This window comes from Cimex lectularius, unplaced genomic scaffold, assembly GCF_000648675.2.
Source record: "Cimex lectularius strain Harlan isolate CLEC.00 unplaced genomic scaffold, Clec_2.1 scaffold76, whole genome shotgun sequence".
Lineage (NCBI taxonomy): Eukaryota > Metazoa > Arthropoda > Insecta > Hemiptera > Cimicidae > Cimex > Cimex lectularius.
The window spans coordinates 1307478-1331150 of NW_019392636.1; the positions used below are offsets into that span (position 1 = coordinate 1307478).

Genomic DNA, 23673 nt, shown 5'->3' on the forward strand with positions numbered 1-23673 from the left:
CATTCAAAAAATAATAATAATAATAGGACGAAACATAGTTGATACATTAAGGTCTATAACATTTCATCATCAGATACATCAAATAGTTCTAATTTTCAATTAAAAAAGTCACACATTTTATTGATTTTTGTTTTTTGGATTGTATGTGTTGTTAAAACATGTATGGACTTCTCAATTAAAATCTTTAACAAAAACAAGTTGATTTAAAGAGTCGTCTTTTTTTTAGGTGTTGACGTGACTGCCAACCAAGATGAAATCTCGGATCATGAGACATTCCAGCTCGAGTTCGACAGCAGCACCAAAAGATGGTACTTAAGAACCATGCAGGACAAATACTGGACTCTCGAAACTGGCGGAGGTATCCAGGCTTCTGGAGATAAAAGGTGGGTGGCTGGCCTTTCACTGTAACCCCCTTTTGAATTGTGAATAGAACTCTAATCAGTTTGATTGCAGGTCGTCCAATGCATTGTTTGATTTGGTCTGGCAAGGGGACGGTTCTGTCTGCTTCCGTGCCAACAACGGAAAATTCGTCGATGCAAAACGTTCAGGGCATCTGTACGCCAACTCGGACTCAGTTGATGAGACCTGCAAATATTATTTCTACCTAATCAATCGGTATGTTGTTAAATATTCGGTTTTTTAACTCTTTCAATAATTCATAAACTCATTTTCAAACAATTTTCCAGACCCATTTTGGTGCTGAAATGTGAACAAGGTTTTGTTGGATACAAAGCAGGATCTAATATTCGGCTCGAATGTAATAGAGCTACCTATGAAACTATCCAGGTGGAAAGGGGAGAGAAAGGAGTCGTCTTTTTCAAAGGTAACTTTCTTTATGTTATGAATCCATTTTTATTAAGCTGTCATAACCAACACTAATAAAATCTAATTACAACCATTCTAGAAGCATATCAATAATGGCTAATGTCAATTTCTTTTACTCTATCCAATATTGAGTTGGCCTTGAATCATTGAGAAATTCTACCTCCTGTAACTTATTTTCATAATACATTATTATTTTCACTAATTTCATGGTCCGCTTGACCAATTAATATATTACAATTAATTAAGGTTTTTAGTTGAGATAAAAAAGTCAATGGCACGAGTGGGATTCGAACCCACGATCTTCGGCTTGATACGCCGCTGCTCTACCACTTGAGCTATCGTGACCTCGATCCACTCGGACNCTTATTTATCTCAACTAAAAACCTTAATTAATTGTAATACATTATTATATTGATTTTTATTAAGATCAACTCCGTCTACTTGAAACTAAATAGTCCTGAAGTTTGGTCATTTGTGATCATCCTTGTCTGCCTTTTGTGGTATTTGCCATTTTAAATAGCTAATTTGTTAATAGTACCTTGTTATAAGTTTTTCAAACTGTGTATTGACAATATGGTACACAAGCCCACCACCGAAGAAGGCAAAGTGCCGAAATTCACTGGCAAGCCAATCCATTGAATATTTGAAAATTAGAATTATTTGGTTAAATGTACTTTTTATTAATTATTTCCCATGGTACAGATTGATATTTCTAATGATATTAACTAAAAATCGGGAAAATTATTAATAAAAATAATTTCACCACAGTGCTTGAGGTAAAGTTGAAATGACATGTTATTTTTTCAGGGACTCAAACTGGCAAATATTGGCATGTTGATGGTGAAGGAGGTGTCAATGTTGATTCAGACACTCCTGAGGGATTCTTCTTGGAATTGCGTGAGCCGACCAGGATTTGCTTGAAAGTCGCTGCCCCCGGAGGAGGATATTTGAGTGCTGGTAAAAACGGCGCATTCCGATTGGGCGATCACGACTATGCCAACGCAACCAAATGGGAATACTAAAAGACTAACAGCTCTTATTTTGTAATTTATTATATTATGTCATGCTCTCCTGCTTATGACATTCTAGCGATTTAGGCACCCGTATTTGGGCTGCACACATTATTTATTACAATAAATTGGCTTTTATTAATTTATTTCAACACATTGGTCGTGGCCTTTTTCCAATCATAATAATGGTCGATGTTGAATTATTTTATCTCTAATACCTAATTTAATAATGTGTCCAAAGAGCTAGGTAATTAGTACTAAAAATAAACAAAAAATTATTGTATTAAAAATAGGTTCTTAAAAACTTTTAATAGGCGTTTGTAGTGAGACTGAACAACAAAACTGCATTTTTTATGGGAATTTTTTTACTTGAAAGAATTTTTATCTAATGTGAATTAAATACCATCAAAAAACAGTATTTTGTATGTCATTTTTAATTACCGTTTTTATACATTTATAACATGTTTGTATGTGGAATTACAAATTAAAAAATTTTTTACACTTTAATTAAAGCACTTCTGAAAAAATGAGAGTTACAAACTGCCAAACTTTATGCATAAGTTGCCAAATTCTATAATCAAAATAGTATTTTGGATTGCTTGGACTGCAGGAATTTAATTTGCACATTACTGGTAGGATATTGTGTAACTATCAGAATTTAAAGACATAAGTACTTATGTTCTCATAACTATGTAAAATGTGTGAATACATGTGTGCGTGTGTCTAAACACAAATATCTAAAACGCACTTGTAAGCATAATGTATAATGTAAATCAATGGAAACAAAATTGACTTATGCTCATAATATTATGGTATAGTGATATTATTAATGTATTAGTGCATCTTCTTTTTTTTTATTTTAATTTTTTTTACAATGTATTAATTTGCTTTCATTTAGTGTTTTATTACTGAACTTATTACAAGAACCAGAAGTTGCATTTATATCTCGTGATAACCGTATGCTAATGAGTTAAAATTTGATTGGTTAAATTGGCATATTGGTTCCAAACTAATGCTCATATTTCTACGGCCCTGAGTATAATTTTTAAATAAATAGTCTCAAGAAAAGAATGATAATTATATGTGGTGTATATATTATTATGTGTATGTTTTTAATTGAAAAAATATCACATTTTAAATTAATAGAAATAAACTTAATTTCTTTTTGTAACATTATATTATGTTATTGCAATAATTATTTATGTTTAAATATTTTATTTGGAGTATAAGAAGAGATATTTATATTAATATTAAGCACACTTTAGAAATGTGGATTTGTTAGACAAACCACTAATAATTTTATTGTTATGCATTTTCAACTCTAATTAATTAATAGATTTGTAAAGGAAAAACATGTGTGATTTGTATGATGGACATCTGTCTCTTTTTTGTATATTATAAGATCAATAAAAACCGGACATAAATTCACTTTATATTGAAATTATTACCACCTTATAAAACAATGTGACACAAGATTTTGTAAGTGTTGCGAACAATGGAATGCCAGCAACACACAAAGATGACACCAATCACAAAAATTTGTATAGTAAAACAGATATTTTCCTTGTGAACTTCGTATCATCTGGGTTAGCAGCTGCCTTATCAAAAACCGCTACAGCACCTTTAGAAAGGGTCAAACTCATCCTGCAGGTAGTAAGATTTTCCATCATGCTAGGATTTCCAATTACCATTTAAAAAGAATTTGATACTTGATTAAACAAAAGTTGAGTTTCTGTCCATTATAAATAAAAAAATCTTCACCATTTCAATATCCTACAATTACCCTGCCAAAACGCACCGCAATTAAAAAAATAATGCGTCAAATTTTTATATACCGACATTTCTCTGAAAGAAAATGTTAGAATTAATAACTAAAAATAATCAACCTCCTGTACAAATGGATAGATTAGTAGGTTGAATTAGGCCCATTTCACACTGGACAACATTTGTCGGATAAAAAAAATCGAGCGCTATTTTATCGTGGTGCCGGCTTTTATATTGGACAACATTTTACTGTCATTGTTTTTTGTTTTTTTTCCAGCCGGCTAACTGCTTCGGTCATTGCCGGCACCTCGCGTATATCTTTCTTACATTTTGAAAAATCTGCACTTTCTACTGATAACTTCATTCTAATTGGCTACTCATCGGAACTTAGGTTTTTGTTGCATTTCTCTTTGTATCCCTCCACATGTGGTAAATGAAGTATTTGACCATTTACATACACATACATTCAAACTAATAAACCTAGTTTCCTAATATTACAACTGAAGTGGAGGTCGGTAAGATGATTCTAATCCTGCCGACCTCCTTCCATTCTCGCAAATAAATACATTCAAACGGTATGTACAAATTCCACTCATCCATAAAACTAATCCTAAGGTTTTTTGACGGGCCTGTGAAGTACTCGATATTCCTCGACAACCACGTCCATTCACACATAACCTCTCACACTAATAAATACGATCATACTAGAAAGGACGCACTATCTCGATAGTATTACTACAACCAAGACACTGTCGACCCTTCCCACAATCATACTGCAAATATATTATCACTAACCTAAATCGGTGGGCCTGTGAGTTACTCTATTCAGTCACAGCCACACCCATGCATGCTAAACCACTCTCACTAATAAATACGTTCATACAATAGAATGGGGGGTGAACCACATGTGGGGGTTATACGCGGCTGTAAGCGTTTATTGATTTTAAATACGTCATAAGTCGATCTTTATGGTCGCTGTTATGCCTTAGAATTTTTGAGATATCGGAAGGAAGGACGCACCGCTCTCTGTGTCATGCCAGCTGTTCACATTCTTCTAGGATCTGCTTCACTGTCACAACTGCACCACACAGAGGACATACCCTGGGTATCTTTCTAATTAAGAGGTGGCCATTCGTCAGCCTCGTGTGGCCTATCCTCAATCTTGTGAGGATAATCCTCTCTCTTTTCCATTTTTTCCGGGACCCTGTCATTGTTGTTTCATATCTTTATACCATGGATCATAGGTGCATCACTTCTCTTTCATTATTATACCATTGTTTACAAAAAAAAAAACCCAAAAAAAAAATTAAAAAATAAGAAAATGTGTTACATTTCTGACTGGTATAAGTAGATCTCATCAATTTAAATTTTCCTATATTTCGCAAATTGAAAATATTTTCCCAGAGAAATATAATAATATAGTAAAATACATTTTTAAAACTAATTAAAGGATTGTAGATGGAGGACAAAATTGACTTAATGCCACCAATGTCTCATATTTATTTATTTTAACGAGACTTTTATGTTACAACAAAGATACTAACACGAAGAAAAAAGTACAAATATGCTTATATTCTAACTGCCTGTGGTTTTAAATTAATATAATTAGACAGGTGCGCTAAAATCAGAAAATCCTGCCTTGAAGAAACATGGCTTATACCAAACAGTCAGATACTTAGTAATTAAGCAGGGATTCTTAGCCCTATGGCGCGGAAACACGCTGACAGTTGCCAAAGCTGTTCCATCTCAGGTAATTTAAACCTGCAAAAAAGCAAACATTGCAATGTTTGTACATCAATTTGAAATATTACAGGCCTTGCTGTTTAGCTTCCAGGACTTCTATCGCCATATTATTTTTTCAAATGAGCCCGGATTGTCAAAACAAAAAAGTACAATGTACAGCCTGTTTGCGGGTGGCTTGGCATCAGGAACAGTCATCGGAATAACGTATCCTTTCTATTTTTGTCAAAATATCGTATCGTCCCACGTTGGAAAAATAGAATCTGCGAGGTAATTAAGTCAACATACACATATTTAATTTGTTATTAATTTAAATTTTTAAAAATTGCTAATGTATATTTTTGAGAAACAAAATATGTAGTTTTTTTTTATCAAGTTTAGCTTCCCCCCCCTACATTTAGCACTTGTAATATGTAAAACTCTAGCATAGGGGGCATCAATGATGCTTATCCTATAAGGTAAAGGTCCCTGGTTCGAATCTAGCGATTCTGCATTCAAACACTTACAAATGGGATTTTTTTCGAGGGTTCATATAACCATGTAGTTTGAATACCCTTGTTAAAATAATTAATAAATAAATAAAAATTAAAACACTAGCCATAAAATAAAATTTTATTTATTGCAGCATTTACAACAAATTCATAACAAATTTCAGATTTTCAAATATTAAAGGATGTATTTCAGAGACTAAGTCGAATGTTGGACACATTGGGCTGTATAGAGGATTTTGTGTGACATCTATAGCTGTAATACTGAATAGGGCCTTGTATTTTGGAATGTACGAGTTTCTCAAACAATCATCTGTTAAAGATGGAAATTCTAGTATGTCAAGATGGATTTCAGCACAGGTCATTGATCTTAACACACCCTTCAAATATACAAAAATAAAAACATGCAATTAATCAGTTAATGGGGTTTTAGATAGCCAGTCTGGTAGCGACTTCTGTTTCGTACCCCATAGAGACTGTAGGCCGTTTAATGATTATGGGCGTTTTTCAACAACCACGTATGAAAAAGTCAGTGTGGAACCATTTCAAGGACACTTACCAAAAAGAAGGTCTTAAGTCCTTCTTTGGTGGATTTTACGTAAACATGCTTCGGTCTGTCAGTGGTGCAATCGTGCTAGTGGTTCATGAAGATTTGTTCAGTTTCATAATCGATATGCTAAATGAGGCAACATAGACCAATAGGTCTTTTTTATATATGCATTTCCACATGTTGGAAAACAATACTGATTTAATAAAACTATTGTAATTAAAAATTATAATTGTAGAGTTTCTCTGAAGAGCATCACATACAAATTGTCAACAGGAATGTAGGCATAGTATGTACGCACATGTTCAAATTTAAACCTATATAATATAATATAAATCTAATTCCAAATCCAAATATTATTCTATTATTATTATTATTAATTTTTAAAGGCATTTTAACAGCTAAGGTCATTTCACACCCTAACATATAAACCTTCTATGTTAGGTTAGCTATATCCCTTCTGAATGCTATAAAGCTCTGACTCCAAACATTCATTCATAAAATAATCTATCCTAATGTATAATAAAAATAAATTTAAAAAAAAATTTTTAATTATAAAATTTATTCTTGTTCTTTAATTAGAATAATGAATTTTTGTTCCATAATTTAAACATTTCCCATAGGCATGTATGGCCAATAATAATAATAAGTACTCGCTTTGGCAGTACTTCTACTAAAATTGGCCAAAGCTAGTGCAGGTGCCCCTTATGCAGAGAAAGGTTCCTCTATGTGCCCCACATAATAGAGGCATGTCATGCCTTGGTTCCATACAGAGAGCATGTAAGCATGTCACCGGATTTAAGAATGGTTTTCGGAAACAGTAGCGAGTTTCATGGTCCTCTGTTCCGCTTTTTTAGGGGTATTGGGAATTTTTTTATTGTATATAGACGTCAAAATATGTGTTTTATATGAGTGAGTGTATTTATTAGAGTGAATGGGGAGGGGCTGATGGTGGAGTAGTCCCCATCATCCCTCGAGCTGTGTACTTAACTTAGGTTGTTGGTGTAATATTTATAAAAATACCCAATTAACCCCCATTAGATTAGTTGATTATTGTATGCAAGTCGATGAAGGAATATTGAGTACTCATTTACCAAATAGAATGAATGTATATCGGTGTGAATGTATTTATTTGTGTGAATGCGTATGAATGTGTGTTGTAACATTTCTCAAGCACTCGGGGCTGAAATGACCAAGCTGTTGGATGCCCCTTTAAAAAAAGCAATAATAATAATGGAGTCAGACTAGCAACAGTCTCAGCATGAGTATAGGCTCAATGTTATCCTTTTATTCTTTCATTCAAATACTATAAATGCACTACTTAACAATAGTAATAAATTACAATTAATTAAGGTTTTTAGTTGACATAAAAAAGTCAATGGCACGAGCGGGATTCGAACCTACAGGTGGGGTTGAGATGGGAAGTTAAGTTGTCCGAGTGGATCGAGGTCACGATAGCTCAAGTGGTAGAGCAGCGGCATATCTAGCCGAAGATCGTGGATTCGAATCCTGCTCATGCCATTGACCTTTTTATATAAACTAAAAACCTTAATCAATTATAAGATATTACTTGGTCAAGTGGACCACGAAACTTTTTTTTTTTTTTCATTGTAGTTTATTATTTACCCGAGCCCTGAAGATGACCCGAAAAAAGATCGAAACGTCGGCAAAAAAATTAAAAAGGCGTTTTTCTAAACTGCCTAATTCTTGACTGCTCCTCACTTCAACAATTTTTTGATAAAAACCTGAACTATTATTTTTAAATATTCGCGGGATTGTACTTTTTGATCTGAGAGAGCGCGATAAGTCTGATCTCTTTGTTCAATTATACTGTTTTATTTTTTTATGGAGTAATTTAATTTTTTATTGTCGTAAAATTGTACCAAATACAATTATGTTTTTAATGTATTTTAATATAATGTTGTTTCAAGGCGAAATTGTGGATAGTTGGGAACAGTCGAAAAGGCGGTAACCCCGTGGCCGGGACCGGAGTCAACAGTCAACGGCCAACTCGTGTTTGTTTTGATCGAACAGTTGTTTGTGTGATCAACAAAAACAAATCTCGTCTTTGATTTTATTCGGTGTCGTTGAATCATCGATGGGTTTAAATAATAGACTGTAGCGTTTTGAAAATAATCTAACTGGATCCTTCGGGGATCGGGCGTTGTCAATTGCGTTGTATCTAGACTCGTGTCGTCGTCGAGGGATTATTAATTATGAGCCTCTCAGCGGATGAGGAGAACGCACTGAGAATGCGGATAACGCATTTCGTCCAGCCTTACCCGTCTGGTTCTTTGGTTTTAAGCGACTGCGACTGCACTTCCGTCTCATATTTCTTCATATCAATCGTTCTTCTCATTCTGGGCATGTGCATCAGCGCTTCTGCCCTGGGTGCGACCGAGCTCAAATTGTTCTCCAACCTGGGGCACATGTGGCTCATCGGGCCGATTTGCGTCTGCTGCGGGACCATGATCGGAATCAAAAGTTTCCTGTACCTGAGGAGAAAAAACGTGATCAAAAGACTCATCCGACAAAGGATACTCATTAGAGTAAGTATTGAGGATGTTCATGTTCGGTTTGGCCGGTTATTTGTCTTTGGTGTAAAAGAAATAATCAATGGTTTATTTTATTATTTATTTTAATAGTATGGGCCCCATATTCACTCAATTTTATCTGCCAGCTTGCCTGGATTCACATAAGAACCATAAACAGCATGTGTAACCACAGTTCAGTTTTCCATGTTTTCCTTCATCTGTCGCAGTTCTCAGTTGGTGTCATGAGAAGGGTGATAAAAGAAAATTAGTATTTTGGCTTTTGGTAGCTGTTTCGATACTAGAGGAGACAAAAAATAATTTAAAAAAAGGAACACTGAACCTTTCACCCATCTCAAAATTTTCCATAAATTAGCAGTACTGAACAAATAGTTGGTCAGAGGAAACTGAGGACCAGAGCTCCAGGCAAAAAATGACCAGACATGAGATGTAGTGTATTGTCTCCAGTGGCTCATCCCAAACCTGGTTTGCCGGCGAACCCGACCCTTTTGCATACCCATCGTCTTCCTCTCCGCGGTCGGCCTCATCTGCTACTTGGGTCTCGGCAGTTGCATGTCAACAACTGTGACAACGTACTATGCGAAGACTGACTGCCATGCCCTTTCAACAAGGGTAACAAAAAAAAACAACCCCTTTCAAAAAACAAAAGTCAACGCCTTGTGTACAAAGTGTAAATAAAGACCTTTTACACAATTTCATTCCTCTTGAAGAAAATTTAAAAAAAAATCCGATTGTTCTTTTTCCTGTTTTTCTTTTCAAAACAAGAATGAATGTTACCTCAATTTTCCTTAGAGCGTTTAAGTAGAGGAACATTTTTATTTATACACTTTGCATTATTAAAATATAAGCTAATGTGTACATAATTCGGTATACGTTGAATCAAACATAACAGAACTGTACAATTAGTTTAGTTAATCGTAAGATATGTTAAACTGAGTGTATGGGGCCCTGCAAGCCAGTTTTCCATCAAAAGAGATCTGTTTAAAAAAAGAGTTGATTGTTGGATCCAGCAGTTACATGCATAAATTTCTAACTGTGAAACAATCATTGGATCAGTGCTGCTTGGCTGGACCTACAATTCATATCTTGGAAAGGTTTCAGAAAAACATTTTCTTTATTGTACAAACATTTCGATATTTATTCAGAAATCATGAGATGCAGTCTGGTGTGATGTAAGTTTCAGAAAAACATTTTCTTTAACATGCCAATGTTTCGATCTTTATTGAGATCATCTTCAGCAGGCACTCTCAACATGACAGACAAGAATGGCACAATTACGCAGAAAACAAACACTTTGAGCACTATATGATCTCAATAAAGATCGAAACATTGGCATGATAAAGAAATTTTCTGAAGCCTAGGTCACACCAGACTACACCTCACGATTTCTGAATAATCGACTAATGGTCACTAATCACCACATATAATTGTAAGGTAATGCAGTCTATTAAAAAGGATTATGCTACCCCACCTGAGCATATTCGCATAGCAATATTCGTCTGACACACCTATACATGCTTCTGCACCAAAGCCCACATAGGTTTCATTTGTAGAGAAAGGTTCATCATGAAAAATTAATTTGAGCATGTTAATTCAAAGACAATAACCACAACCAAACTGCTAACTTGGAAAACAAATTATATTAATCAAAACACTCATAGCATTTTTTTGAGGATTTCCAGGATATCGTTCGTGATTCGAGATGTTCTCACGTTCTCACGCAGAGGTGTTCACATTTGACCGCAAGCGCGATGACACTCCCGCCTCCTTATGAATTTATATTGAGCCAAATCGCTCTCGAGACTCCACCTCCTTCTTATGACAGCGCTCTTCTCAACATGGAACAGCCCATCACAAAAGTGGACACGTTAGTCTGTCGCTTCATTTGTAAAAACAGAATTTATTTTAATATTTTATGCATTTTACAGATATACAGAAACAACTTTTTAACAGTATGTAAGTACCTTTTTGACTCCAAAGGATCAAATATTAGAGTAATATTCGTTTAGGCCATAAAGTAGCCATTTAGCCGTTCAGGCCAACTGGTGTGATGAAGACTGATAAAGAACTGGACATGAATCTAAATTTATTGGCCTTGAAATGGTGCTAAATCGACAATGGTATTTGATGTTTTTATACAAAAACGAAGTTCACACTCATTACTGCAATAAAACCTTGTAATTCACTTTTCCCTTTGCCAAGTATAATAAATAACCAGTATTTACATATTGCATTTATTGAATTTATATAACAGATGTAAACATAAAAAGATTAAAGACAATTTTTCTAATTGTATAACTAACTTAGTAGGCAAATCCATTTCTGTTCTTTACATACATTATTTTTTTATTATTATTATTATGCTTGGCTAAAAATACAAGAATATGTTCATTTTTTTAAGTCTGATTTATTTTTGTTCTAATTTGTGGCATTAATTTTATATATTTTAAGCATCCCCACCATTAAATCATTGAATTAGTTTTAAAAATTGATAGTAGAAAAAATTAGTAATTTGTAGATTAAAGTTATGTATAAATATATATTAAAGACGTTAAATGATTTATATTGAAAAAACTAAAACGAAGAGCATACATTATTAAGCACTGAGATGTTTTTTATTTTCATTCCCTTGTAATAATATTATGTAGGTTAGTAATTATAAATTAGAGTTTTTGTTATGATCAAAATATTAGTTGTACCGAGATTTTGTACTTTTTATACAAACAACTTCTATTTAAGTGATAATTGTTTGTATTCAGGATATTTTTAATTTGTGTTAAAAAATTGCCGCGAAAATGCTTTGTGGCTTTGATAAGATAAGCATTCGTTTTGATAACTTTCTTGGAAGGTAGGTCCATTCTTCCATGAAAAAAGACCAATTTAGTATGAAAGTTTGTTCATAATTATAGTAATAATAATAAAATTGACAAATCACAGAACAACCATTGATATTGATTGTTTTTAGTTCATGTGCTCAACTGTGATAGAAAATGTAGCATTTAATTGAATGGTTATTATATTTTACATCTTGTAATCTTTTATTTTCTTGAAAATTGTACAAGAATTCTAAAATAAAAATGTTTTGTTTTTATGTGTCGGATTTTCTTATTTAACACTGTTCCTTACCATGTGTGACTTATATTGAATGAATGAAAGTGTTAAAAATACTAATTGTATGCAGAGGGGTAGCAATGATCAAGTGGTTAGATATCTGTCTTCCTATTTGCCATGCTAGTGGTTCTGGGTTTGAATCCCAGCTTGGCTATGAAATTTTAAGTGATAATTATTTATTATTTTATGTTATAATGTTATTAATAATTGTTATGATATTTATTAGTGGATCATTAAGCTCTCAAATATGACATAAATTACTTTACTTTAATAACGGTACTACAGTTTTAAATAGTTCGCCATATCAACTTTTTTTTTCTTTTTTTTTTACCCCCAGTAAAAATACAACCCACCTAATTTTTACAGCTTGCATTAGTTTTAACCAACTTGGAAAATTCAAGTTTATTGTAAATTTTAAACTATCAATGTTAGCCATTGTCCAAAACATTTTGTTGTTAATAATCCAATCCTTTAATTTTTGAGCACTCTCATGCATATACAGGATGTCCCAGTTCCTTCTGACGAAACTCAGGGAATCGATTCTACTCTTCATTTGGAGCAAAAAATGCCCAGGAGAAAATTTTCAGAAAGTTCTCTATTTTGAAGATATTCGTCAATTTAGGTTTTTTCAACTTTTCACTACATTACCACATAAAAACGCTTACAACTTCCGAAATGTTGAGATTACAACAAATCCAATTACACCATTTCAAAGAACGCTAAATTTGCTGTAAGATACTTCTATTTGCAATAATCTTAATGACATAAAATGTTAGCCAATGTCAGTTGGAACATGTCAAAATTACAAAATTTAAAATTTTGGTCATAATTGCACGTTCTACTGAGGTTACAAAAAAATACCTACAACTTGTCAAATTTTACAAAAACTTCATCTAATATGCTTTACGTTGATATATCCAGGTTTTTTAAATAACATTCTAGTAGAGTTGAAAAATAACAATTGAATGTTTGAAAACGTGAGCTAAGGTAAATTTGAAGGGGGGGACAGAATCGATTCCCTGAGTTTCGTCAGAAGGAACTGGGACACCCAGTATATATATATATTTTTTTAAATATTTTTATTTAAAGTTAATGAAGGGGCCGAGTAGTTAAAGCGTCTGATTCATATTTGTCATGCTAAAGGTAATGAGTTTGAATCCCAGCAGGGCCCATGGTTTTTTAATTAATTATAGTATAAAAAATGTATTGTAAAGTGGTTTGATCCCTAGTCATCCGAGTAGTTGGACGTTAAACCCTCCAGTATTTAATGATATTTATTAAAAGATAACATACCTAACTAACAAAAATGTTTTTACATTAATAATTTATATACTTGATTGTCCAAGCAAATATTAAATCGAAGGAGTGAGAAAAGATAAATAAACTGTTTATTTTTGCCATAAGCTAGAATCTACAAAATTCTTGCCAACCTTTGATGTTCAAGTTGAAACTGTCCTAACTAAGGAAAAACCAGGAACTATAAAAAATTTATAAATTCGGACACCATAGATAGTAAATTTTTTTAATCGTTTCAGCATATTTTTTTCCATAACACTGGAAACCTCATTTCCAAATTTTACTTTTTCAATTGTATCTTCACAACTTAAATCCATATAAGAGTAATTGTTATTTCATATTTTTGTACCACAGTTTTGAAATTTAGATGGTTGGTGAAAAAATTAAAACCAAGTGTTCTGTGGCATAAAAATCTATGGATCCACAGTACCCCCAATTTTCTCATCTTTTTCTGGAAGAGTTTTTGGAAGTGTTTAAATAAACCATAACAAAAGGTGGACAGAAAAAAACAAGCCTGGCTAATTTAATGAATAGCCAAACTAAGCGTGTACTACCTGTATTTATATATGAGCGTTGATAAGTTGAGATTAATCAGCAAGATTAGAATACGCAATGTATATAATATAAACATCTATACAAGAATCTCAAAACTCAGTCTCAATTTGTTGTAACATTCTGCTACATGTTCAAGAAATAATAACATGAGCCCAAAATTCAGTTTACCCATATGTATAAAGAAAATACCTAATCCAAAAGTAATAGCAGGTAAGAATGTATGAGTACTACTAAAGTTTGATAAAAAATGCAAAAAATATCATGGAAATTTATATTAGGTTCTTAAATAGTATGTTGTTCCATATGTCATATTATGCAAGTATACATATACACTCAACTCGTGATAATTTGAAGCCGAAGGGATCACAAAAATAATTTTAATTATCAAGATATTCAAATTATCAGAACAATAAAAACTTGTTAAGAGTTGATAAGTATTTTTCCAATTGTATTTATATAAAACATAGTAAAAATAATGAAAAAGCGGAAATATATCAACTGTAAAATGGAATATTGTTATGCATTATTAAAAAAATCATGAAGTGGTTTTTGTTTCAATGTTGCCTGGCGTCTTTTGTCTGAATGATTTTCCAAAGTGACCAGTGATGAGACAATTGACAAAACATTGACCGCAAAACATAACAAACTAGAGAAAATTAGAAGAAACTTTAGGCTGTACGAAAGTAAACAATACATGGAATTTAGAGAAATATAACAAAGAAAAAGTACAATTTATTAAGATGTGAAGTGGCTCCATTTCAACTAATAGCATGCTTTTTCTCCTGTTACAAAAAATATTTTGTAATACCAAGTATATCAAAATGCACAGAATTTTTTCGATTTACAGTTGTACCTGTCGATGAGTTCGTATTATCAAGAAATTCCAAATTTCAAATTAACAAGAGTCGACTTTATATGAAAAATTTTGTTATGGCTGATTTATTTATTTTTTAATGCAAATTGCTTGCTAGTTAAATTTTTTTGAAATATAGTGTCATGCTAAATTTTACTTTGTAGATATTTTAAACCCTAACCAGATATCTTTAAACATATATTCTTATTTCATCTCTAAGCTCTCCCCTGTAATAGCTAATGCTGAAATGCAGTATGATTATTACATAGAATGTAACATTACATTTTATGTATTGCAGTTTTTTTTGCTTTTATGTCCGTGTATAGTGGTATGTTTTTTTAATCGATTCATATTAGCGCAATATCGCGCGTTTTCCTAAAAATGAAATTTTCAGAATCAAATAAAAGTTCATTTACTTAATTATTTAAGAATATTATGCATTTTTTAGTTATTTTAAATTTATTTTGAAAACATAGGAGAAAAATAAGATAAACTGTTCAATACAGAAGCGTAGACTTTGCTTCAAAATGACTCGATCAAGAAGTCATTGGAATGGTGCCACAGTAGCGAACCTCCTCCAAATTTCTTTTGGTCTGTCTACTGTTTATAAGTGAGGTAACTGCTCGTTCTAATATTTTATCCTTAATTATCTCTTCAATCTTTAAACAATATCTCATTTGATTCATAACAAAACATTTGCGCGAATTTTGTCGCAGTTTGGTTCGAAGTTGTAAAAGAGGAAATCTTTTTTTCAGCAGATAGGATGGTACAGCGGCTCGTGTACAGGCGTAGGTTATCCTACAACACCAAGAGCAACCGGAGGAGGGTGTAAGTAATACAATAAGTTTGACTTTCCTAGACATTTTCGGTGATTTTCCAGCCTGATCGGAACGATTTTGTTAATTCCTGTTTTTTATTTTGAATTGCAGCGTCCGCACCCCAGGTGGCCGTCTGGTATACCAGTACCTCAAGAAGCCCAAGAGGATATCCAGATGTGGTCAATGCAAGGACAAGTTGAGGGGCATTGTGCCGGCAAGGCCGATGGAAAGGGCCAGGATCTGCAAAAGAAAGCAAACCGTAAAGCGTTCTTACGGTGGTGTCCTCTGCCATAAATGCGTCAAAGAACGGTAAAATGCCATTACTTTTTAAAATATTCACTAGTTTATATAGAAAAACGTTTCTCAGTATGATCTCTGTACATGAAGTTGCACTGCCATTATTGTTGTGTGAGTTCTGGACCGATGTGACCAGAAAGGGACTGTTCGTTGGATCGACCTGCCCCCAAATTGATAAAACCCAAAAATATCTTAGGGAAATTAAAGATAAATCCAATTCCAAAAAGTATTTAACACTCAATGTGGGTCTGTTTTTGGCTATCAACCCCCATTACAGGACATATTCATATGAGGCGAAGGCAAAGAGTGTTTGGAATTGCATGGAGGCCCTGACGGAAGGCACTGACACTTAACGGCCTGACCCTGCCATGGGTCCCTGGACATTCGGGGCATAGAGGCAATGAAAAGGTTGACATGTTGGCCAAAAAGGGGTCCAACAGGGACTCTCTGGGCCCAGAACCCTACTGCGGCTTAGCAACCTGCCACAAAAGAGGATACATCTTAAAATGGACCTTAATGAGTCCAAAACCTGGTGGAACAGTACCACAGGTATAAGGCTCGTGAAGAGATTCATAGGACTATCTGCAAAACTTACAAAAGAATTACTGGAAGGGAGCATACCAGGATTCTGATTGGACTTGTCACATAAAAAACACATGCACCTGATAAAAGTTCAGACAGAAGAAGCACTGTGCAGATACTGCCAGGAAGAGGATGAGATCACAACACAGTTTACGTTTTTGTGAAGGTTTAGTTTTAATTTGGTCAAAGACGAAAGTTTTGGCAAAAAGTTCGAAGAAAAAACCAAACCATTTGGTCTGCTATTTATCAATCACATTTCGTGTTCTAACTGCCTCCTTGTGTAAAAATGGAAGATTTGCTCTTTTTAACCACTCTTCACCGGTGCTCAGAGGGCTAAAGTCAGTGGAGATGGATTGATAAACATTTTCTATCCTTTGCCGCTGTTTTTCAACTGGGTTTCCTGATTTATGATTTGTGTAGCCACTGTTTGTTAAATGACCCCATAGAATTTGAGTCAAGTGAGTTAAATAGGGGGACCGAGGAGGCCAACTGATTGGGCCATGAGGTCCTATCCACTTATCCCGGAACATGTCACCTGCAAAGAAGAATTTACAATACATCAAAGCAATCATTCAAAGCATAAAAACTGTTTATTAAAATCAACATTATCCATCATCATCACAGTTTTCACACTGTTTGTCCATTGTCGCTATGGGTCTTTCAAGAGAGCATGTGCTTAGTGATGTAATGTTTTCATATTCGGCATGGAAGAGGTTCCATCTATGATCTCTATGAGGTTGGTCTGATATTCATTAGTTATCCTTTAATGTTTGTGTAGACCAGCTTGATCAAAGACTAGATTTTTTCCCTTGTACTAATGTGTATCTAGACTATTTACAATGTTGAATTATCAGGCATGTGTCAATGTACACACATTTGGTTTAATTGAAAGTCACATCGATGTAGTAGGAAATGCATCTTTGCCATAGAAAAATTCATCATCATTCATAGTGGTGTTTGTATACATCATACTTTGAAGAAGACAAAATTAACATTTTTTAACTCTGTGTGACTCAGTTCTGAACAGCTCTTCTAGGCTGCCTACAGTTGTTTTGATTTGACAAAGATTCATTTCAGCATTTGTGAGTTGGGACAGACTGAAACTATGAGAAGGGCATTCCAAAACGATGAGAAACGGTCAGACGACAGGGCTCAATAAGATTTTGTTTTATTTAGTTTAAAAGAACAGAAATTCCACAAGAAGAATGTTTTGAAAGCTTTTTTCTTTTATGTCATTTGATACTTTTCTTATCTATTGTCTAATTTTTCTAATGTTTCAGCATTGTGCGTGCCTTCCTTATTGAGGAACAAAAGATTGTACAAAAGGTAATGAGGACACAACAACCGGTCATTGCCGTTCCAGCTAAGAAGACATAATTTTGTTCAATAAAATTTTAATATACAGTTTTTAAAAACAGTGGCATTATTTTTCTTTCTAACCTATTCTATACTTAACCAGTAGGTACATGTATAAAAAAAATCCAACCCTAACTAGTTGGCCCACTCTGCAATGAAAGTTAAAAATCAAAATACTTTTATTCATATTCTTATAGAACAAAAACAAACACTAATCAAGCCTGGTCTCCTTCAATGCGTACTTTGTTGTCTTCCTCTATCCCTTCTGTGGTGCTCGCTATCTTAAGGTCCTCAGGAGTCTCGTATAACCAGAAGAAAATCACTTAACTATAGAAAACCAACTTTTTCCGCTCGCTCAGTGCCCATCTTGTTGATACCATAGCCTGCTTTGTGCTGCTCACTTTGCTGTCCTCTCTGCTTCTGGACATTTTCAATGTTTCAACCAGACCTCACTTTATCCCCCATCGTGATAAAAAGTTTTATTTTTTCTTTGTTTTGTTTTTGTAACAAAAACCTAACTTTGTGAACTTAGTCCTGTCTATCCTATTGGAATGCGTAATAAATTAGTCATAGTATACTTATCCAGTAGGTACGTGTTGATAGAATTTTATTTGATAATTTATCATTAAGTTATGATTTCTGTTCTTTTAATATTGGATAGATAAATTATCATCCTCTTTTACTACTATTATTCTGAATTACTATTGAGTCTTAAACTGTTAAAATCTAGATTTTGGTAAATTTGTGGTCTCATTATTCTGGTCTGCTAACACTTAAGTGTTTTTTATGATTTGTAGATGTTTCCAATTTTGTCAGCCTTTTATTTGATCTATATTGCTATAAATATATTTTGTGATATTGGATGTGGGAATGAAATGTTTGAAAGAATCAGCTCATTACGATTTACAAGCTGTTTGTTTACCAGATCTACGATTTGTTAAGAGGTCCTGTCTATCCTTCAGGCCTTGGCTTTTCCTCCCCCAGGAGCAGGAATCTCAGCCTGCACACCCACTAAGGAAATGTTCGACCATTTCTCCTTCTAGTCATTATGTATATGTGTACCAATGGGATCTGCTGTATTGTCAGCAGTCCTACTCCTACTATCATGTTACTTTCAGAAATGGTCCTTTAATGAACATGCCCTGGAATACATCACTGAAGTGACTTATCCATGACAATTGCCTGGTGGATCTGTTTTTGGCAATTTGGTATGCCACAAAAGCGTGCCGGGCTCATAGGTGTCCTGATTGGGCTTCCCTTGGCCCATTTATAAGCATCTTCGTTTCATCTGTCTTAGACACCTGGATACCCAAATAAGAAAAGATTGATTTTTCCAAGTTTGACAGGGCCTTGATGCATCCCATGAGGGAAGGAAATAAATTGTGAGAGTTCTCCTTGAGTTTGGTTGAACCTGTTTGCTTGTTTCCATATCCTTGCTAATCTGGTCTGTCAGAAGAGTTGAAGGCATTTTCTTTTGCCAACCATGGAAGGTGGTAAGATGATTAAACGCCCTCCTAACAGACCAAAACAGTCTGACAAGGCAGACCAGGATCTGCTTTAATAATTTCTTTCAATTAATTAAGGATTTTAGTTGAGATAAAAAAGTGTCATGAGCGGGATTCGAACCCACGACCTTTGGCTAGATTTGAAAAATGGCAAATAGGAGGGAAAATTCAAAAGATGAGGTTGAGAAGGAAAGTTAGTGTCCGAATGGATCGAGGTCACGATGGCTCAAGTGGTAGAGTAGCAGCATACCTAGCCGAAGGTCATGGGTTCGAATTCCGCTCATGACACTGACTTTTTTTATCTCAACTCAAATCGTTAATTAATTGGTCAAGCGGACCATGAAAATTAGTGAATTTAATAGTTTTTAATACAGTATGATTATTAGTATTTGATGGGTGCTATCAAATTGTTGGGATTTGTAACATATTACGTTTTTGGGCCCATTAAAACATGATGTATTTGAATATCATTCATGCTGAACCTTTGATACTTCCTTAATTAGCCCAATGTTTATTTTTTATTCTGGTGATTTTATCTAAAGGCAAGTTCAATTTAAAAGCTTGTAGCTTGTTGGCATTCACAAAATGAAATTTGACAAAATTTAAACCAAGGTGCACCAGGTGAAAAAAATTAAGAGAATTCATGTTTAATTTATAATTTATTTATTGTTTGTCTGGTTGTTAAGGAAAGTTTGTTGATTAAACCTGAATTTTAAAAGTTTTTAAACTTCATGCTTTCTTTAGTGTCCCTATTTTGTAGGTTTTACCTTTTGTTCACGTGAGTGAGCTGTTGTTTTTCTGAACTGTAACCTCATTTCTGGTACCTTTTATGCTTTTACTCATTGACGTTTCTATTTGACACTTGTTGATAGCTGTACTTGACAGTTATAAATTAGTAAAATCTGAAACTTGTTTTAAAGGAAACTACTTCTTAATTATGGTATGTCATTTTTTAACAATTTGGTTTTATTATTATACATCTTTTATATATTATTTAATTTAATAGATAATATTATTTAATGTCTACAGGCTCACCATTTCAAAGAGGAGGATATCGATGGTAAATCATGTCACCTTGTATTCATAATTTGAATTTCTAATGACATGTTTTTCACAGAGTTTCGTGAATGCTTCTTTCTATTCGCCAGAAGCGGGCACATCAGGACGTTGGACGAGCTCACGGTTATTATGCGTTCTTTAGGAATGAGTCCTACAATCGCTGAATTGAAGGGGTACCTCAAGGAAAAGGGTAATGCTACACAAGAAAACAAGTTTTGAGGTGTTTCATGTCATCAAGCGAAGTGACAAACTTAGTTTGATGGTCTCTGACCCGGCCTGCCTATTCTCACTAGTTTTGCCTGGAAAAGCTTCATAACACTTAGTTAATTTTACTGGTTTATTGTACTTAACATATTTGTTATGGCAGTGATTTGTAATATGTATGTACTAATCCCAAAATACATTACTTTGAAAAGCAGAGCATTGCAAAGGACTTGTGTCATTCTGGAGTGAAAGTCCTAGCTTAGTAAGTTTATGCTAATACAACCCTCGCTAAGAGTGGCAAACCCACTGCTACAGTTAGAGAGGGGCTAAACTCAGAGGGGTGATAGGACTATATACCTATTTTATAGGTATATAAACTTCCATCTAAGAAAACATCTACACAGCGTGGATATATTCAACAATGACCTCATTGGTTATGCAATAAGCAGGAAGAATCGGCCACCCATATCACCTTTGAATGTGAAGTGACTTTCAATGGAGACAACCTGGGATACAAAGAAAACCCAGGGAATGGATTCGCATCAACGACAGTCAATGTCCTAGTACAGCTTAAGGAACTAGGCAAATACTACTAGAAGGCTGGAGTGTTTGGGGAACCCCCCCTGGCTAGTACCCATATCATCATCATCATCATCATTGTCCCACATCACATTCCTTTAAGCAGTATCATATCCAATCTGAAGCTTTAAACTTTTCCTTATAAATTGTAGTGTAAACTAGTAGAATAGCACAGATGGTTGAAGTGCATCTGATGGACAAAACCAGCTAGAATAAGCCACGCCAGAATAATCAGAGATAACCAAAACATGACATATAATTCACCACTACCCCTATTCTCCCTCCTACATGTATCAAAACATCCATACTATCATAGAAACTTGTCTTGATTGTAATTTTCCAGGAGGAAGAATGTCTTTTCCTGACTTTTTAAAAGTAATGCATGCTCACAGCAGAGTGGAAAATCTACCAAAAGAAGTAGTCAACGCTTTCAAGGCAGGCGATCCCGCTAAAAAAGGGACCATCCCAGCTGCTCATCTGCGACATATGCTTCTCCACTGGGGCGAACAGCTTAGCGGTAAAGAAGGTATATTTTAAAATATTTTACACTTACTTATTTTGTATAAATTTTATACTAAATACATCGTTTTATTTACAGTTGAACAGATATTTCGGGAAGCCAATGTTTTACCCAATTCAATGGTCAAATATGAAGATTTTGTTAAAATAGCATGCGCCCCAGTGCCTGACTATTACTGAATTTATGTATTTGTATTTGAATTAAATGCACTCAATGAATTTTATAGCACGTACTTAATTTATGAAATATGTTTAACTTTAATGTTAACAAATGCAGTATTTTTATGATATATTATTTAATTTTTATCAAATAAACAATATATTTGTTACGGTTTGTAAAAAAAGAAAAAAGTATATATTTTTTTAATAAGAAATATTCCTCTTTTCAGTTATACACAAATTATATTTTCATCCAGATTTTTAGCATTGAGTGAATTTGGTCCCGCTCTGAACCTTAATCTCCAAAACTGTTTATGCTTTACTTGTTAATTTATGTACAAAACACAAGTCAGGGTTGTCGGGATACTTAATACCCTTTCACACAATAAGGGTTCATTAAGTTGGGGACATTGAAAGGGTTTTACTCGTTTGCTTTCATTACTAAAGTTGCCTCAGGCTACAATCAAGCTGATAAATACATTCATACATTTAACATGAGAACATTGGTTAACTTCAGTTATCTAAGAAACCCCTTATTTATTCCAAAAGCGAGGACTCAAAATCTCCCTCAAGAGCAATTTTCATATTAAGTGCCTTCCTACTTGTCAGTCACGCCTTCAATTTTATTATGTACACATGAGCGATCTTATTCTTTGTGTCAGACATATGTGCGCTTTGGCACAAAAGTAGGTGCCCACTGTGTGGCCTATTCTGGGTCTGGTTAGGAAAGTCTCTCTTCTTCTACAGAGATCTTCTGATGCACCTACCAGTCATGCTCTTAAGGAGTGTCGGTGACCATAATGGCATTAACATGACATCGCTGTAAAGTGAAGGTTTTGATTTGAATCCAGCCCCCAGCATCGGATTTTTGCTTTTTTTTTCTTCAAAATCTGAATTCAAACCCCCCCCCCCTTGTGGCCACCGAAGTCCCCTAACCTCATAGCTAAAATACCCTTGGAAAAAAAGTATTATTTTGTGTGTCTATGTTTTGATGAGCTCAAAGAGAATTGAGTAATGCTTTTACATAGTACATTTCCCCCTTCTTAAAACTAACTGTTTGGTTCCAGCCCCCTGCTTGGTCATAAATGCCAGATCCCATATTTATGAGTCAATTCCCTCTATAACGAACATGCAAGAAGTGTTTTGTGTTAGGTAGGCCCTTGGAAAACAATTAACTACTACTTACTGTACTAACATTTTATTATCCTTAAAGAAATTACATAAATGAATTTTATTTCTTGTCGATTATACAATAATGGTATACGGGGGCTTCCTATCAAGTGCAGGTTCCAGAATTACACATGAACTTACAGTAAAGGCTTGGGTTCCTATCTACAGGTGTTACAATTCCCCAAACTATTCTACGAAGACAGGATTGCCTAAACTACTCAGCCTGAGAGGGACAAAACTCAAGACACTCACCCAGTATCAGCAAGACGGCCGCGATCATCTTCTTCCCAGCGTTAGAACAAGACTGACTCAACGTCCGTCGTGGGAAATGGGATCCGTCTGTCTCAGATTTCTTCCCTCCCAGTCTATACACTTTTTCTACAACTTTAAATTAAACTACAACTAATTGTCTCTCATACACTACACTATCCCCCCAACAATTAAAGTTGGCCAACTAGACCAACTTTACACTACCTTAATCTACACCACACTACTTGAAGATCTCAATTCTGACCTAGTAAAAATCAATTTATGGGCTAACACTGGCGTCTACTTTCCACGGGACCTCCCTGTGAACTCGTACTTTCTCCTACCAACGTTGGCTGGGTTGTCACCTCCTCTTTCTGGGTCTCCTTCTTTTCTGCAGAGCGCCTCCACTTCCAGAACCCTCCTCCCATGGCTGCC

General features: G+C 34.4%; 5 protein-coding genes across 9 annotated transcripts in view; all 5 read left to right on the top strand.

Moving 5' to 3' along the window:
• LOC106669842 (protein singed) overlaps nucleotides 1–3263 on the top strand; it is a 52572-nt gene extending 49309 nt beyond the window's left edge. For both annotated transcript variants that reach the window (XM_014399635.2, XM_014399636.2), the window contains exons 4-7: nucleotides 227–383; nucleotides 454–615; nucleotides 687–823; nucleotides 1633–3263. In XM_014399635.2, coding sequence (XP_014255121.1) covers nucleotides 227–383; nucleotides 454–615; nucleotides 687–823; nucleotides 1633–1847 — 671 coding nt within the window. In that variant the 3' untranslated portion in view covers nucleotides 1848–3263. The remainder of the gene's footprint in view (nucleotides 1–226; nucleotides 384–453; nucleotides 616–686; nucleotides 824–1632) is intronic.
• LOC106669843 (ADP/ATP translocase 1-like) lies at nucleotides 3212–6606 on the top strand. 2 transcript variants are annotated; one of them, XM_014399637.1, is made up of 5 exons: nucleotides 3212–3485; nucleotides 5209–5349; nucleotides 5413–5609; nucleotides 5995–6187; nucleotides 6261–6606. In XM_014399637.1, the coding sequence occupies exons 1-5, from the start codon at nucleotides 3336–3338 to the stop codon at nucleotides 6519–6521; spliced, it is 942 nt and encodes a 313-aa protein (XP_014255123.1). In that variant the 5' UTR covers nucleotides 3212–3335; the 3' UTR covers nucleotides 6522–6606. The 2 variants fall into 2 exon arrangements, with proteins under 2 accessions (XP_014255123.1, XP_014255125.1); XM_014399639.1 differs by lacking the exon at nucleotides 6261–6606 and having other exon boundaries at nucleotides 6024–6187.
• A 1714-nt stretch (nucleotides 6607–8320) lies between these two features.
• On the top strand, nucleotides 8321–11090 carry LOC106669889. 2 transcript variants are annotated; one of them, XM_014399732.2, is made up of 3 exons: nucleotides 8321–8923; nucleotides 10600–10793; nucleotides 10855–11090. In XM_014399732.2, the coding sequence occupies exons 1-3, from the start codon at nucleotides 8591–8593 to the stop codon at nucleotides 10874–10876; spliced, it is 549 nt and encodes a 182-aa protein (XP_014255218.1). In that variant the 5' UTR covers nucleotides 8321–8590; the 3' UTR covers nucleotides 10877–11090. The 2 variants fall into 2 exon arrangements, with proteins under 2 accessions (XP_014255218.1, XP_014255219.1); XM_014399733.2 differs by having other exon boundaries at nucleotides 8329–8923; nucleotides 10609–10793.
• Nucleotides 11091–15258: 4168 nt separating this feature from the next.
• Nucleotides 15259–17856, top strand: LOC106669881 (60S ribosomal protein L34-like). 2 transcript variants are annotated; one of them, XM_014399711.2, is made up of 4 exons: nucleotides 15259–15356; nucleotides 15497–15569; nucleotides 15671–15868; nucleotides 17719–17856. In XM_014399711.2, the coding sequence occupies exons 2-4, from the start codon at nucleotides 15505–15507 to the stop codon at nucleotides 17813–17815; spliced, it is 360 nt and encodes a 119-aa protein (XP_014255197.1). In that variant the 5' UTR covers nucleotides 15259–15356; nucleotides 15497–15504; the 3' UTR covers nucleotides 17816–17856. The 2 variants fall into 2 exon arrangements, with proteins under 2 accessions (XP_014255197.1, XP_014255198.1); XM_014399712.2 differs by having other exon boundaries at nucleotides 15300–15356; nucleotides 15500–15569.
• A 2258-nt stretch (nucleotides 17857–20114) lies between these two features.
• LOC106669880 (calmodulin-like protein 4) lies at nucleotides 20115–21993 on the top strand. The gene is made up of 5 exons (XM_014399709.2): nucleotides 20115–20239; nucleotides 20329–20359; nucleotides 20417–20548; nucleotides 21485–21667; nucleotides 21740–21993. The coding sequence occupies exons 1-5, from the start codon at nucleotides 20237–20239 to the stop codon at nucleotides 21838–21840; spliced, it is 450 nt and encodes a 149-aa protein (XP_014255195.1). The 5' UTR covers nucleotides 20115–20236; the 3' UTR covers nucleotides 21841–21993.
• Nucleotides 21994–23673: the final 1680 nt, after the last annotated feature.